Below are 17,086 nucleotides of genomic sequence, written 5' to 3' on the forward strand. Positions count from 1 at the left end.
TTTCAGCAGGGGACCAGGTGGGAGACAATGTGAAGGAACTGGAGGCACTGTGAGCCATCCAATCTACTATTGCCTCTACTTGTTCTGGCCTCACCATTCGTACACCGGTATTTGGGCCTACAAAATAACGCTGACGTTTTTGTCGTCTACGTGCACCTGAGGAAGGTGTATCATTTGGGCTTGTAGCTGGCACAGATCGACCACGTCCTCTCCCTGCAACAGGAGCTCCACCAACACCAGCAGCACCACGATCAGGGCCACATCCCTTATTTGATTCTCTCCTAATTCTTTGAGGTCACCCTCTGAACTAACAGACGGATTAACTATATTTATTTCCCTGTCACGTATGCAATGCAGGTGTACCTCACACAAAAACTGGGTATATTTCACCCACCGAACTAACAGACAAATTAACTATGTCAATTTCACTGTCACGTATGTCAGGGGTGCAAAGCTGGTGTATTGCACCCGCAAAAAATCTTTATACTGTAGGTCACCCACAAAACAAATAGCCAGATTCCTAACTCTCTCCCTCAATTCAGCTGCCTGCTTCCTATTCCTGCACTACTCAGAGCTGATAGGCAGTGCTACATGTGATCCAGCATTTATAGAAGCTGGGTCACATGATGCATCGGCCAATCACAGCTATGCCATTAGTAGGCATGGCTGTAATGGCTTCTAAGTGCCTACAGCTCACAAGCTTGTTGATTGGCTGCCCTGCAGCCTTTCAACAGGCTTTATTAAATGCCCAAACACCGAACTCAAACACAAAATTTCAGGTCCGGGTACCCGAATTTGCAAAGTTTGGTACGGACCCGAACTTTACAGTTCGGGTTCGCTCAACACTAGAGGTGAGAACCTCTACAGGACCCCCTTCTCAACAAGAGCTACATTGTGAGGAATTGTCAAAAAGGGTTATTGAAATGGTGTGAAGGTGGAAAACCCAACAACATAATTGGGGGTAATTTCAAGATTTTCTTTTGGTACCCTCTCTTCTATGTAAGACCTTGGTTTAAATCTGACTTGGTCCTCATTTTCCTTCCGCACCCTAAAAACAGCATATCCTGTAAACTTGACTGTACCATGTGTGACTCCAAGGCTTCCCCTCTTCAAACCAACACAAGCAAAAACGAGGGGAGGATCACACCTTCTTTGGGGATGAAAACATGGCTCCAATTCTGGAATGGTGTAGGCTAACAGCAAATGGAATTAGGGGATCGGCAGTGGTGTAGCTATAGGGAACGCAGAGGTAGAAGTCGCTACCGGGCCCAGGAGCCTGAGGAGGCCCAAAGACTCTCATAAGAAGACACTGGTATTATAGAAAGTGCATGCAGGTCAAGTTATACCTCTGGCTGGAGGGAAGGAGTTAGGTCAAGAATTTGGCATGAAGGGGTTGCTGTTTCAATTTTTGACTCAGGCAGCACGAAGGCTATTTGCTTCCCTGCCACTGACTACAAAGCGCTGATGGAAGGGGGGCCCAAGGTGAACTCTTGCATCAGGGCCCATGAGCCTTTAGCTACGTCCCTGGGGATCGGTATACTTTTTGTTAGGTGGTTCCTCTGTAATGTGCGGGAAGGGATTTCCTATAAAAACAACAGCCTCTTTAGGATCTATCTATCTATCTATCTATCTATCTATCTATCTATCTATCTATCTATCTATCTCCTATCTATCTACTTGAGAAAAGTCCCAGTAAGAGGACTGAAATGTCACATTGGACATTAAAGAACTCTACTTTTGACTTTGGGAGTGCCGTGGAATTTGTATGGCTATCTATCTATCTATAGTTCGTTATGTGTCCAGACTTGGTCCATAAATACACTTTGTCATCATTCTGACTGTACATTATATAGTGGATTAGTTTGGTTGTTTTTTCCTTCACAGAATACAATGGTTCTCCCTTTTATCAGTCCTGCTCCACAACAAAAAAATAATATGGCAGAAGAACGCGGAATCTTTCTGCGAGCTTCACAGTTTGCAGTCTTTAGAAGAGCCCTGACCTCGCTGCCTTCTACACACTGTGGTTCCACTCTTTATTCCATTCACATGATGCTGTTTTTGTGAAGGGCGCTCGTACTTACATAAAAGGGAGAAGAACTTGGGGGGGGGGGGAGAGGGTTGCGGAGTTGAATCTTTATTGAATTCTAAGCGGCTGGAATACTCGTCCTACAGTTATAGTTATATTGACCTGAAGACAGGCAATCACATCCCCAGTAAAACATTTGGCAATTATGTCTATGTCTGAGAAGGGGAAAATAAATTGCATATTGACTTTGGTAATAGCAATTAAGATTCCTCCCCGGATCCCTAACTCTGCTTCCATTTCACCAATGTATGTTAATGTTATATGCTTCCCATATGGTTATTGCTATTATCTCTTACTTCCAGAAGAAGTTTAGTGCCTGCAGGATGAGGCATTGAAGTAATCACCCGTAACAATATGTCAAAACATGCAAGATGCAAGGGTTCAGACCGTAGCCAAGCCGTCTAATAATATTGGCTTAAACAGCGCACATGACACTCCGTCCTGTAGTGCTGCAATAGTATATTCAGGATCTTTCCTGATAACATTGGCTTAATTCAGCTTAGAAATGCGATTTTCATATTATCCTACAGGGTTGGACTGAGAACTTAAAGTGTCCTTGGAAAAAAAAAGTGGCCCCAATGTTGTAGGTGGGTCCATATTGACAGAAACTGGAGCAGCACAAGTAGATGGGGCCATCACAAGTTGGCAGGTTCAGTAATACCATAGTGCATCACAGAGTACCATCCTACCGAACCAAATACCACAGTGCAGGAGAAAATACCGCCCCAGAAACTGTCCCTTTGTGGTGGCCATCAATAGTTGCTACGTTCTGTCCTCCTCCTCCAATTGTCTCTAATATTGAAATGGTGTAGGGGGCTTAGGAGGTGAGATGTGGGCACAACATCAAACCAGCCCTAACTTCAGCAATCTGCCTGAACTTTCTTTAATAATGACCTCTACAGTTCCCCCAGTAGTATGGGCCCACCCAGGAACACTGAGGAGCGCTCGGATGGCCCTATTGGGCATCGGGCCACTAGGAAAATTCCCTGTAGAGTCTATGGCCAGTACGCCCCTAATTCCCTATTATTGTATACAGGGGATTATCTGTTCAGCAACTTCATCTCTTGGCCATAGTGGAGAGCAATAAAAAAGAGTGTCACTCACTCTGGAGGACCTGTCCTGTCCACAACAAAGACAAATCATTGATATGAATGGACACTGTGTAACACTTGGTTCCCCCAGTGTTTATCTATACATTCAGCAAGAGCCATTGTGATAAATTTGGCCCGTTTTTAGACTCCATATCTAAGTTTACACTGTCTACATTTTAGAAGGATTAGAAAGTCTACCCCAAGTACTATACTTTGAACAAGATATAAATAGTTTCTCTTTATTAAAGGGGTTGTCCAGGTTCACAGCTCAACCTGGACATACCCATATTTTCCCCCATTTCATGCTCCGATGCTCTCCTTTGCCCTGCCCTGAATCGTGCAGGGCAAAGGCATATTCAGGAGATCTGGTGACATACCGGGCCCTCCATGGATAAGCTAGGCGGAGGCTTCTGCCCAGCAGTGAGCCCGGTGATGTCACTGGCACTGATGGGCAATCTTTAGCGCTGCCCTAGCCTGTAAAACGACTAGGGCAGCACTAAAGCCAGCCCATCATAGCCGGTGACGTCACCGAACACACTGCTGGGCGTGATCCAGCGCAGGGCAAGGGAGAGCATCGGAGCATGAAATGCACCGATGCTCATATTAGGGGGTGCTGCCTGGGTGAAATTCAGCTATGAACCCGGACAACCCTTTTAATGACTGTAAGTTTCGGCCCTGCTAAAATACTGACAGCACTTGGTAGGGGCTGAAAGAACAATCAAACATATGTTTTGTTGAGCTTTTATAATCTGGAGTAGTTTGAATATGAAGTTTTATTCTTCCAGGTTCTGCTCCTGCAAGTGTCCTGTGTTGCGGATCAGACAGAGATTAAGATTAATAAATTGTGCCAAAAAGCAAATAGGGGTCATTTTTGTAGAAATACTTTAATCTACCCAAAATAATTGTCAAACCTGTAGACTACAAAATGCTAATTTAGATTTTTTCTAATTAGTAGAAATACTGCTTTACTTTACCTGCTTCACTAGTCCTGATGACTCGGGATGGTATGCTGGGATCTCCAGTTCCAATGCTATTAGTAGCTACCACTCGAAATTCATATTCCACCCAGGGATTCAGATCAACTGCCATGGCTGATTCCATGTCTCCACTTATAACATCAGGCACTGGTAAAAACAGAAGTTATCAATCACATCAGTAAAATACTATAGATAAGGCAATGAAAAATAAATATAAAAATCAGATTTTTTTTGTTCCACAGTTCCCCTTTCTAGCACCCCAAGAGGATGCTCATTGCATAGCAACATTGTTTCATTGCTGGTAAGGTTGAAAAAGGTCTAAATGGTTCAGGGCCGGCGCTTCCATATAGGCAAAGTCCTTAGGGGCCCCCGCCGGCCCACAACTAACTATATTTTCGTGGCGGCAAGTGGGGGTAGCGGCGGCAGGACAGTCACACAGGGAAATGAGCGCATTGTGGAAGCGCTTATCTCCATAGTCATCTGTATCGCTGTCCTGAGGACGGCGATACAGATGGCTGTGCTGTGGGCAGGGGAGGGAGAGGTGTGTCCCTTCCCTGTTCCTCTGATAGGCTTCCGGCACTAAGCCGGCAGCCTATCCGAGGCCGGTACAGGCGGCGCGATGACGTCATCACGCCCCCTGAGCCGTACAGCGCGGGACACAGGCCGGAAGAGGACTGCATCGCATCGCTATGTGATGGAGGTAAGTATAAGTGTTTTTTTTATTTTTTATATATGTGTACAATACTTGCGGCTACTGGCACATGATGGGGGTGGGGGGGGCTCTGGCTACTGGCACATGATATGAGGGGACTCTTGCTACTGGCACATGATGGGGGGCCTCTGGATACTGGCACATGATATGGGGGCTCTGGCTACTGGCACATGATGGGGGGGGGCTCTGGCTACTGGCACATGGGGCTCTGGCTACTGGCACATGATGGGGGGGGGCTCTGGCTACTGGCACATGATGGGGGGGCTCTGGCTACTGGCACATGATGGGGGGCCTCTGGCCACTGGCACATGATATGGGGGGGCTCTTGTTACTGGCACATGATGGTGGGGGGCTCTTATTGCTGGCACATGATTGGGGGGCATCTATGGGGGCACATTTTACTGGCACAGTATTGGGGGACATCTATGGGGCACTTATTACTGGCACATTATTGGGGGAAGTTTTACTGGCACATTGTTGGGTGGCACTATGGGGGCACTTCTTACTGGCACATTATTTGTGGGCACTATAGGGGCATCTACTGAGGCCACAAAGAACGGGTATTTTATATGGGGGGCTCTGTATAAAGGCATTTTATACTGGGACACATTATGGTGGGTACTATGGGGAAGGGGGGAGAGGAGTACTATGGGGTCATCTACGGGGGCACTAAGAAGGGGTATTTTACACTTACAAATTATGGGGGACACTGAGGGCATCTACTGGAGCACTATATATGGGGCATTATATACTGGTCTGGTACATTATGGGGGGCACTAGGAGGGAGGGGGGAGAGGAGCACTATGGGGGCATTTACTGGGGGCACTATATACGGGTATTTTATACTGGCACATTATGGGGGCACTATGGGGACATTAGCTCAACTGGGGGCATTACAAGGGGGTATTTTTTGCACTCTCATATTATAAGCAGAATTATTACTACTGGGGGGGCATTATGGTGGGCTTTATTACTCCCCATGGTATGACCCCCTAGTAGCAGCGCCAGCCTCTCCCTGCTCTGCTATCCCTCTGCCACTTCTCCAAATCCTTATTTGAAATCTTTCTCATTAGGATAAAACACATCAGCTCCGCCGAGCCCCCGGCCAAATTGTTGAAGTGGTGTCCGAGATCCCCAAGGGCCAAGCCAAGTAATTGTAAGTTTTCATGTGAAATATGTTTGTTATACACATATAACATACACTGTGCCACACAATATACCATTTCTTCTGTATGAACGTCCACAAATTAAATCTCCAGAGTCAATATGGGACGTAAAAGTCAGCAAGGTTCATGGGGGGAGGCCCTTATTGTTTTTCGCCCCAGGGCCCCATTTCACCTAGAACTGGCCCTGAAATGGTTCAACTTATTATGCCATTTGATCCAAATATACATGTTTCCTTACAAGTTAGGGACACCCTTGGAGCAATTTTTTTATGATTTTTGGGCTAAAAATCATTTTTTTCAATTGTTTGTTATTAAATGTTTTCAGCAGTTTTTTTGATACACATGGATAGAAATCAGTCTATCTGAAAACTGTCCCTCCTAAGTTCCATCAGCTGATTGCTCATGTCACGCCTTATAGCTGAGGTCCAGTGAGCACCTATAAATAACATCTCAACTCAACCAAAAGTCTGAAAAAAATGCTTGTACGTGCCCTCATCATTTCCTGCCTAGACTACTGTAACATTCTCCTCTGTGGCCTCCCATCTAGCAGTCTCGTACTCCTCCTCTCAGTTCTGTTGCCCAACTAATCCACCCCTCCCAGTTAGTCCTCTGTCTCTTCTGTCAGTTCCTTCACTGGCTCCCCATGGCCCAGAAAATCCTGTATTAAAAAAAAACAACTATGACAAACAAGGCCGTCCACAACCTGTCTCCTCCATACATCTGTGATCTGATCTCTTGATACCTTTCCACACGTAATCTCCGAACCTCAAAAGACCTCCTTCTCTAATCTCTTCTTATCTGCTCTTCCCACAGTATCCTCCAGGATTTCTCCCGTGCATCCCCCTTACTCTGGAACTCTGTACCCCAACACATCAGACTGTCACCTACCATGGAAACCTTCAAAAGAAACTTGAAAACCCACCTCTTCAGACAAGCCTACAACCTACAGTAACCCTGCTGCCACTATCCCGCCATATGATCAGCTTTACCCTCACCTACTGTATCCTTCCCCCATCCCTTGTAGATTGTAAGCCCTCGTGGGCAGGGTCCTCTCTGCTTCTGAACCAGTTTTTAACTCGCCTTGTTCATGCTTATTGCCATTTTTTTATATTATGTATGTGCACACCTTTTTAGTTTTATATTATGTACTAGACATTAAGCCCGTTACAATAACGGGCGCTAGAAAAGTAGTGCAAAAACATTAGTAGGAACAGTCTATATTAAATGGCACTGGCACTGACTGGTGGCTCAGATTGGTGGCTGTGGCTGGTGGTTAAGACGGTTGGCTGTGGCTGAGACTACTGGCACTGTGACTGGTGGCACTGACTGATAGCTGAGACGTCTGGCACTGACTGGTGGTGTTGAGACTGCTGGCAGCGACTGGTGCCTGAGACTTCTGGCACTGACTAGTGGCTAAGATGGCTGGCACTGTGACTGGTGGCACTGACTGATGGCAGAGACGGCTGGCACTGACTGGTGGCTGAGACTGTTGGCACTGTGACTGGTGCCTAGTGGCACTGACTAATGGCTGAGATGGCTGGCACTGACTGGTGGCTGAGACTGCTAGCACTGTGACTGGTGGCTGTGTCTGGTGGCACTTACTGATGGCTGAGACTGCTGGCACTGTGACTGGTGGCACTGACTGATGGCTGAGACAGCTGGCACTGACTGCTGGCACTGTGACTGGTGGCACTGACTAATGGCTGAGACGGCTGGCACTGACTGGTGGCTGAGACTGCTGGCACTGTGACTGGTGGCACTGACTGACGGCTGAGACAGCTGGTACTGACTGCTGGCACTGTGACTGGTGGCACTGACTAATGGCTGAGACGGCTGGCACTGACTGGTGGTGCTGACACTGTTGGCAGCGGCTGCGGTCTGTGACTGAGAGTGCTGGTACTGTGCGGCTGTGTGATGCATGAACAGTAATGGCGGCGCTCCGACGTGGAGAGCACACCATAACCTGCAAGCGGAGGTGGTGATTGGCCGACGCGCAGGTGTGGGGGCGGTGCGTGTAGCACCGTGTGATGATTGGTCGGCGCGACGTGTAATGGTAAGGTAATCCTGCAGGTTACATCTAATTGCTGGTGTCCCAGTAACATTGCACTCTATGATCAGATTATTTTCAGGGGTCAGGGATTTCCAGAGTGGACAGTTCCCTTAAAAAGAGAAAAAAAAAATATAAAAGACAACTTTAGCTTTGCAGGAGCCAACTCTTGCAAAACTAAAATACATTCATGAAAATATTACCAACCTGTAAAATATGTCTTTAATATAGGAAGCCGTAAACAGCTGACTACAGCTTAGCAGGGGCAAGAAGTGAGGTGCTTCTAATACGTTGTTTTATACAAAATGTTATTACATTTCAGACAGATTATATTAGTTTTAGCAATAAAAGTGAGAAAGCGCCGCAGTCATTTTCTTATTCCATTATTTATAAAAAGCCTTTCGGGTTCCCCGAACCTAACATTATTCCTTTTCTTTAAGAGCTTGATGGCTGGAGGCATTTGGGTTTGTGATCCAATTTTCCAAGTGTTGATACATAGGCAATTTACTGCTTCAGGTAGCGATAAAAAGTATGCTAGAGATCAAGAACTTTACCCTTCACTGGAAAAACAGTGTCCACACCGCGGAGCAGCAAGTATTTCACAGCTTTGGAGGATTGGGATTTGCCTCCTTACGCAAAATTGTGTATACAAGTCTGGAAGCCATGGTCTAGGCTTAGAAAATATATTGAATAATTTCAATAAATTATAGCCACCCAATCAGTTATAATTTTCACTTTTCTATCCAGTCATATTTGTCAAAGCAAAATAGGATTTGAGGACTGCATGCGAAAAACTTTCTGGTTATGAAAAGGCACCATTGGTGATAGAAGAAATTGACCAATTTTTTTTTTTTTATTCTGTCCCCCAGTCATCAAGACCTGTGGACAAAGCATTCAGTCATCATAGCTTCCAGACTGTCCTTATTGGACTTCCGGCCCAGTTTGTCAACTACCTGCATGGACGGGGTCACGTGCATGGCTGCAAGTAGCAGGAATTGAACTGCAACCCCTTTGAGCACCCTTATGTACAAAAATGTAAAAAAAGAGTATGGAGCAGACTCAGGAGCTGATCCCCCTCCAGGTGCTGGCTGGTTACATAGCTTATCCCCACCTTCAGTGGCCAGGATTTCAAATAACTCCAATCCTGGCCATTTAAAACTCTCAAATGCCTCGGTTAATAGCGATCTCCATATCTGAGCAGTTAGACAGAGGGAGGGGAACTTTTACTCTATAAGTAAATGAGCAGATAAGTGCACCAAGGGTAGTTCCAAGCCACTCTGTGGACCCTTGCTCCTCCTGTTTCCTCTGCTAGCTCTTTCCTCTCCAACATAAAGGGGCATTTGTTTATATAATAAGAAATAATACAATTTTCTATTATACATGTATTTAAAATTCTGTAGTTGACCCCTATATGCAGTAGAATGGTATAGCCCATGTATCAGTCCTGTGTTATGTATCCATGACCTACCTGAAACATGGCATCATTCATGTGACATTCTTCACAGCATATAATCCCTGACATTCAGTAAGCAACAGTGTTACATGGCCACCTGTTTTTAGGTGATGTAAAGTAGTTGTCTGTCTTTAGGTGATTTGTCATGTTGTTAAAAAAGTTTAGTTAAAAAAATAAAACATACAGATCTGCTTCAACACAGACACATGCTTCAACATGATAAAGTGCTGCTGTAGGTTGGGATACTGTACATGTTTTGCTCCTCAATACACTACTATTACTAGTACTAGTACTACTACTATTACAATTACACTACTATTCACCTGTTAGATAACTGGGCAGTTAATGGAAAGCCAGGTCACATGACAGCGCACTGACACTATGTTTAGTACTATGCAACTTTCCTATGGATGCATTTTGATTAAAATGGGCTGTACCATTTTTTTCTTCAGGAACACGCTACTATATGGATATGCAGTGAGCACTGGAGGAGACTGTGTAGAGGATGGGAGTAATAGTGTCTCTGATGAAGTGTTGTGTCAGGATGTACTCCCTTGGACTGTTGCTTCCTGAGGATTGGTGCAATGGAAATGTAGTTTTGAAGAATGAGGCCGGAAGTAAATGTAGAAGAGTCTTTTTTACTACCTGGAAAGTGTAACTTCATATACATTCAATAGCAGCAGTTTCCAAGAGCTTTTCTGGCACCAGTAAGGATTATGGAGGCAGGATGGTTGGCTGAAGTTTAGCACTTGTATTGTACTGGCCTAGTAGTATTCTGGGTGATGAGTGTCTTAGTCGTAGTCCCTCACATTACAACAGTCTTTTTAAATGCTGGTCTTAGCTGGTCACTCTGCTGTCTGATTCCTTTCAAGTCTGTTCTTGAGGCTGAACTAAGTTGATCTATATAGAGAATACGTGCTTCCTCTCCCTTTGCTGGTTTCACAGGAACTCCCAATCCTGGCAGGAAACAGGATCAGCCCAGTCCTACCAAGAGGGGAGGAACAGGGTGGTTAGCCCTGTTCCTTGCCAACCATTCTCTACTGGTAGCTATGGCCATAGCATACAAACTATATAATAACACATATTCTCTAAGTAACTAAATGTAATCATTAAAACGGGAATAACAAACTGACAGGGCCTTGTAAGATGACTATGCAGGAACCTGACCCTATCAATCAAGAAGGAGGGAGAGGGGCTGGCGGAGGAAGCAGCAGGGGCAAGGGGTGCACAGAGTGGCTTGGGCCCGCCCTCAGTGCACTTAACTGCTCATTTGCATATGGATTAAAAACTAATTTTTATCCAGAATAAAGCAATGGTTCATTGTGAAAGGTATCATTACATTCAGCTAAGCTAGCCCTACGAGGCATTATGCCTGGTCTATCCGGGAATCTCCTGGTGACAGGCTCGCTTTGAAATAAAATTAAAAAAAACATCCTGTCCATGGGGGACTTTTGAAATGATATACTCTCCAATAGTGGCTTATTAAAGTCGCAGATTTTGTCGCACGCCACAGATTGCGGTAAAATCCGTGACTTTTCCCCACTCATGCCACTTTTCCGAGGTGGCAAACAAAGGGGGGTGTGGTGTGGGCAGGGAAGAGGGTGGCTCATTTATCGTTTTCCACACTAGTTTTTGGCGTGGAAAATGGCTTAAATCTATGCCTGCAAGGGAGCTGGCATAGAAATGTCTGTTGCTCGGTCTGCGCATCTTTGGCGCTTCTTCTGGCAGCACAGAAGGAATACGCCAGTCTTCATAAATGTCCCCCCCCCCCCCCCCCCCATGTCCATGCAGGAGATTTATGACTATGTATAAGAAAAGGAAGCCTCGACCACTATAAATATACAGCATATTCGGAAATTCATTAGCAGACAATTTGGATCTTACCCTTGACATTATATTACAGGGTAGACCTTGATTTTAGGGATTTGTCTTGAGCAGGGATGGTCAACCTGCGGCCCTCCAGCCGTTGCAAAACTACAACTCCCAGCATGCCCAGACAGCCTATGGCTATTAGGGTATGCTGAGAGTTGTAATTTTGCAACAGCTGGAGGGCTGCAGGTTGACCATTCCCTGCTCTTGAGGAAGCATACTGTCCTTCCCGTCACAAACATCACTGCTCTAATAAAGGGGAATAAGCGCTCATTAAATTCTTCTCCGCCACCTTTTATTTTTTTTTCGACATTCTGCTTGTCATATTCTCAAGCTCACCTTCTATTTTGCCAAACAAATTGAAATCCAGAAAAGAAAGGAGAAATCATTCCATGTCCCTGTCCCCGTTCCTATTTCAAATATGACTTGACCTACTACATTTACATCGGAAGTCCGCAGGTTTCCTGCCCCCCCACCCACCCATATGAAATGATGAAAGCAGAAATTTTTGAAGGTTGCAGATAGATGTCATTGTTATACATCCCATTAAATGTCCCCGATTCCATATAATAAAGTGTGACTGGAAAATTAGACGCGGACTTTTGCAATTGTAGCTGATGAGATTAGGTAAGCGGTTGGGTTTTGCTTATCGGAGGGTCTCGAAGCAGCTTTTATTTTAATGATACGTTGAAATTCCTTCGATAATGATGCATGCCTGCCAGGGCACTTTTAGAAAAAAAAATAAAAATAGCCATGCCAGCCACATTTCTCTATATCCCTACAGGGGATTCTTGTTAACCATCTGCTATTGTATGCTATCAAAAGACAGGGAAGAATTGTAGCTGCAGATACTGTATGGAGGTTACGCAATTAATTTTCTTCCGGGCACTGGTACTGAGCTTTGCTTGAGCAATTCATCCTCATTAAGTTTGCCACAAGATGACAATCGAAGATGAATTGAAGTTAAAAAAAAAAAAGTGCTTTTACCTGTGGCCTACTTCTATCGCGAGGGGTGAATCGAAGCCGTAATGAAAAATTGCTTTAGAAAATAAATGCTGATGAAAAAGGGGTTCAGGCGGGTAATCGTTAGCACACAGGCAATTTTTGCTATTTACGTATTTAGCGAAGTTTTGGAAAATTCGATTTGGCTGCTTCGACAAATTTTACCCAAAAATTTGTTTCAGAACTAATTACTTTATCACAAAGCGCTTTTTTTTTGTTGCAGCAGGTGCAATGACAGGGAGCTACGAAAGCGCCGCCCCCACCATTGTACCCCTCAGATGCCGCGTTCATACATGATCGCGGCATCTGAGAGTAATAATACAGTGTAAAATTAACAGAAAAAATAAATAAATCATACTTACCGCCTCCATTTGCTTGTGACTGGCCATCTTGCTTGAAGATCTTGCGCAAGATGACACGGGCACGACGGCCGGCGTGGGGACGTCATACATCACAGCGCGCGGGATTTCGGCCGAGATCTTCAATCAAGATTGTGGCGGCTGGCCCATCGCAAGCAAATGGAGGTGGTAAGTATGATTTTTTTTGTGTTTTACACTATTTTAGGTTAAATCGATTCACTACCACGAAGCACGAGGAAATTCGGCTTTGCCGCGAATTGAATTTATCGCTCATCTCTAGTATTGACGTTCAAATATAATACAGCAGCGGCATACACAGATCTCGTAGGGCCCCATAGCAAACCTTAATATGGGGTCCCTGCACTTAATCACTCCTAGGTCATGTAGAACATACGCTAAGCCCTATATTTCTGACAAATTATTATTTTTTATTTTTTTTTAATCATCAATATTAATTCCCAGTTATCCCCTTTAAATTACATATGGAAATATGTTAACCCATTCCTGCAATGCCACTGGAATAAAGTGGCTTCAGAGGCCATGACAGCGCCATTCACAGTGTGCATCATCTGTAACATACATCTGACAGCAATGGCTGGGATCGGACATAACTCCGGTCCTGGCTTCTTAACACCTTAGATAATGCAGTCAGTGGCGTGCCTAGGTTGTTTGGCACCCAGAGCGGGTCCTTTCTCTGGCACCCCTCCCCCCCCGCCAATACTTAAAAAAAATTGTACCCCCTCACAGTAGTATTGCCCTCATTGTACAACCTTCACAGTAGTTTTGTACAGATGTGTGCCCCCTAACAGTAGTTATGCCCACAATGTGACCCCTTAAAGTACTTATCCCTTCATTGTGCCCCCCTCACAGTAGTTATGTCCTCTATGTGCCCCTTCACAGTTGTAATGCAGTCTTTGTGCCTCCTTCACAGAAATAACCCCCATTCTGCCTCCTTCACAGTATTAATGCCCCTTAAGGCCCCTTTCACACAAGTGAGTATTCCGCACGGGTGCAATGCATGATGCGAACGCATTGTGCCCGCACTGAATCCGGACCTATTAGTTCAATGGTCTGTGTACATGAGCGTTGGTTTTCATGCATCACATCACTTGTGCGTTGCGTGCAAATTGCAGCATGTTGTATATTCTGTGATTTCACTCAACGCTGGCCCCATAGACGTGAATGGGCTGTGTGAAAATCATATCGCATCCGCAAGCAAGTGCGGATACGATGCGTTTTTCACGGATGGTTGCTAAGAGATGATGTTTGTAAACCTTCAGTTTTTTATCATGAGGGTGCAAAAGGCATTAAATCGCATTGCACCCCCACGATAAAAACTGAACAACTGAAGGCGATCGCATACTAAACTGAATGAACTTGCTTGCGAAATCACGCATTTTTCACTGAACGCATCCGCAATGCATCCGGACCTAATCCGCTCACGCTCATCTGCAAGGGGCCTAATAGTAGTAATGCCCATTGTGCCCCCTTAATAGTAGTGTGGCGAAACCAACCTCGCCACTGTGTGGTGGAGAAGCCTGGTTGCCAGACTCTTTCCCCAGGATTATTGGCCATCTCATCAGCCCATGCTAAACTAAAACCCCATGGCGAATTGACTGTGTTTGTGGCATCTGAGCGTTGTTTGGATATTTTGAGCGCTCAGATCCAAGCCATCTGGGGATATGTTAAATGTCTATGTTACTGTAATGGTTGGGACATTGTATATTTAAATAGTGATGTCTGTCCTATTGTCCCCATGTGTGCATTGGCGATTTCCCTTTGTCCTGAGAGATAATTGAATTACTCCTTGGTTGTCTCCAGGACAAAAGACATTGTGTATTCTCCTGCCTGTGATAATTACATCAACCCATTGTGTAAGGTAATTGTATCACAGGCAGAGGGGAGGATTTTGTGTGGGAGTGTTTTACTGTATTATACGTGTTTATTGGTTGTTTTTACAAAACCCTGTGGGTGGTACTAGTGTGTAACAATGTTATATAAGATCAATAAACGCACAGCTCTGAGTGACCACTCAGCCCAGTCTCCATTCCCCAGTGGCAGGCTGAGTTACAGGGGGCAGAGACAGTCGGTCCTGTTCCCCAGCGGCAATGGGAGTTATTGGGAATTGGGAGCCCAGTCTCCATTCCCCAGCAGCCGTGTGATATGCAGGGAATTGGGAGCCCAGTCTTCATCCCCCAGCGGCCGTGTGATATGCCGGGAATTGGGAGCCCAGTCTCCATTCCCCAGCGGCAGTGTAATCTACAGGGAATTGGGAGCCCAGTCTCCATTCCCCAGCGGCTGTGTGATGTACAGGGAATTGGGAGCCCAGTCTCCATTCCCCAGTGGCAGTGTGATATGCAGGGAATTGGGAGCCGAGTCTCCATTCCCCAGCGGCAGTGTGATATGCAGGGAATTGGGAGCCCAGTCTCCATTCCCCAGCGGGCGTGTGATCTACAAGGAATTGGGAGCACAGTCTCCATCCCCCAGCAGCAGTTTAATGCACCAGGGGGAGACAGTAAGCCCCACAACAGTGCAGATGGGACCATGGTCTCTGCACTCACAGCACATGGGGTAGGGACAGTCGGTCCTGTCCCCCAGCAACAGGGCTGTTTAGCCAAAGGGGAGACAGTCGGTCTCCCCCCACAGCAGCATGGTGGTCTATCTAAAGGGGAGACAGTCGGTCTCTCCCTACAACAGCAGAGCGGTGTATCTAAAGGGGAGACAGTCGGTCTCCCCCTCCAACAACCAGGCTCCAACCAGGCTACTTCCATGGTAGCGCTGGCACCAGGGCAGAGTACCGCTGGTCTCTGCCCACACAGCAACCCACCAAGGCAGTCTACCAGTCACCTAGACATGGACAAGTTTATCCCTTGCTGAAGTGTAGTAACTATTTATTGTGGGTGGGCTGTACTGCTGTTTCTATTTTGTGGGTGGGCTGCTGGACTAACAAGGGCACTGACCGGCAGAAGGTCAGATACCCTGTTAGTCCGTTTGGAAAAGGGGAGAAATGTGGTGAAACCAACCTCACCACTGGGTGCTGGAGAAGCCTGGTTGCCAGCCTCTTGCCCCAGGATTATGGGCCCTCTTATGAGCCCATGCTAAACTAAAACCCCATGGCGTTTTTGACTGTGTTTGTGGCATCTGAGCGTTGTTTGGATATTTTGAGCGCTCAGATCCAAGCCATCTGGGGATATGTTAAATGTCTATGTTACTGTAATGGTTGGGACATTGTATATTTAAATAGTGATGTCTGTCCTATTGTCCCCACGTGTGTATTGGCGATTTCCCTTTGTCCTGAGAGATAATTTAATTACTCCTCGGTTGTCTCCAGGACAGAAGACATTGTGTATTCTCCTGCCTGTGATAATTACATCAACCCATTGTGTAAGGTAATTGTATCACAGGCAGAGGGGAGGTTTTTGTGTGGGAGTGTTTTACTGTATTGCACGTGTTTATTGGTTGTTTTTACAAAACCCTGTGGGTGGTACTAGTGTGTAACAATGTTATATAAGATCAATAAACGCACAGCTCTGAGTGACCACTGCTTGACCCTCAACACGGAGCCTCGTCTCGTTCTTGGGGGGATTCACTGTATGCTATTAGAGACTGATTGCTAGGAGTGTAAGCCGCTTGGGTGCGTTTCCTATTCGTCTGCTAGCAGCTATTCGTGAGGTTCCGTTCGGAGTTTGGAGCATTCCCTTGTATGCCGTTACAAGTAGTAATAGTAGTAAGGCAGAGCCTAATTGTCGGCCTGACAGTTTAATACTGACAGGTATGATACACTACAATACAGGAGTATTGCACTGTATTATGTAAGCAATCAAGGTAGCACATTGTCAAGCCCCATAGTGGGACAAAAAAAAAAAAGGATAAAAAAGTTCAAATAAATTTACAAAAAAATAAAAAATCTAACTGAAAAAAAGACAAAACACTTGTTTCTCTTACATAATTCTGTATACAAGAAGGAAAAAATTAAAAATAATTGTCATCTGCACATCTGTAATAAAATGAACATAACCCAAAAAAAAGGAAGAATTGCTGTTTTTTTGGTCATCTGCCCAAAAAGGAATAGACATTATTCCATACGTCCTATCTGCCCTAAAACAGTGTCTTGTCCTGCAAAAAAAGCTGTGTGAGTGGAAAAATAAAATGACAGGGTTCTTAAAAAGTGCAGAAAAACAAATTAGTAAAAAGAATAGTAGTAAAACGTAAGAAGGGGTTAAAGTAAAAGTGAAGTTCTCTTAATGAGGTCGCTGGAAAGCTCTCAGAGCGCTGACTTTAAAATAGGAAAAAAGTGGAGTGAGGATCCTTTATTCCTGCGCAG

At 45.3% G+C, this 17,086-nt stretch overlaps 1 protein-coding gene across 1 annotated transcript in view; it reads right to left on the reverse strand.

Annotated features, from left to right (window-relative positions):
• The window catches only part of CNTN5 (contactin 5), a 626,057-nt gene that overhangs the window by 116,491 nt on the left and 492,480 nt on the right, over positions 1 to 17,086 (reverse strand). The window contains exon 17 of the mRNA XM_040422478.1: positions 4,152 to 4,301. Coding sequence (XP_040278412.1) covers positions 4,152 to 4,301 — 150 coding nt within the window. The remainder of the gene's footprint in view (positions 1 to 4,151; positions 4,302 to 17,086) is intronic.

Source organism: Bufo bufo, chromosome 3 (genome assembly GCF_905171765.1).
Source record: "Bufo bufo chromosome 3, aBufBuf1.1, whole genome shotgun sequence".
In the NCBI taxonomy this organism is placed as follows: Eukaryota; Metazoa; Chordata; class Amphibia; order Anura; family Bufonidae; genus Bufo; species Bufo bufo.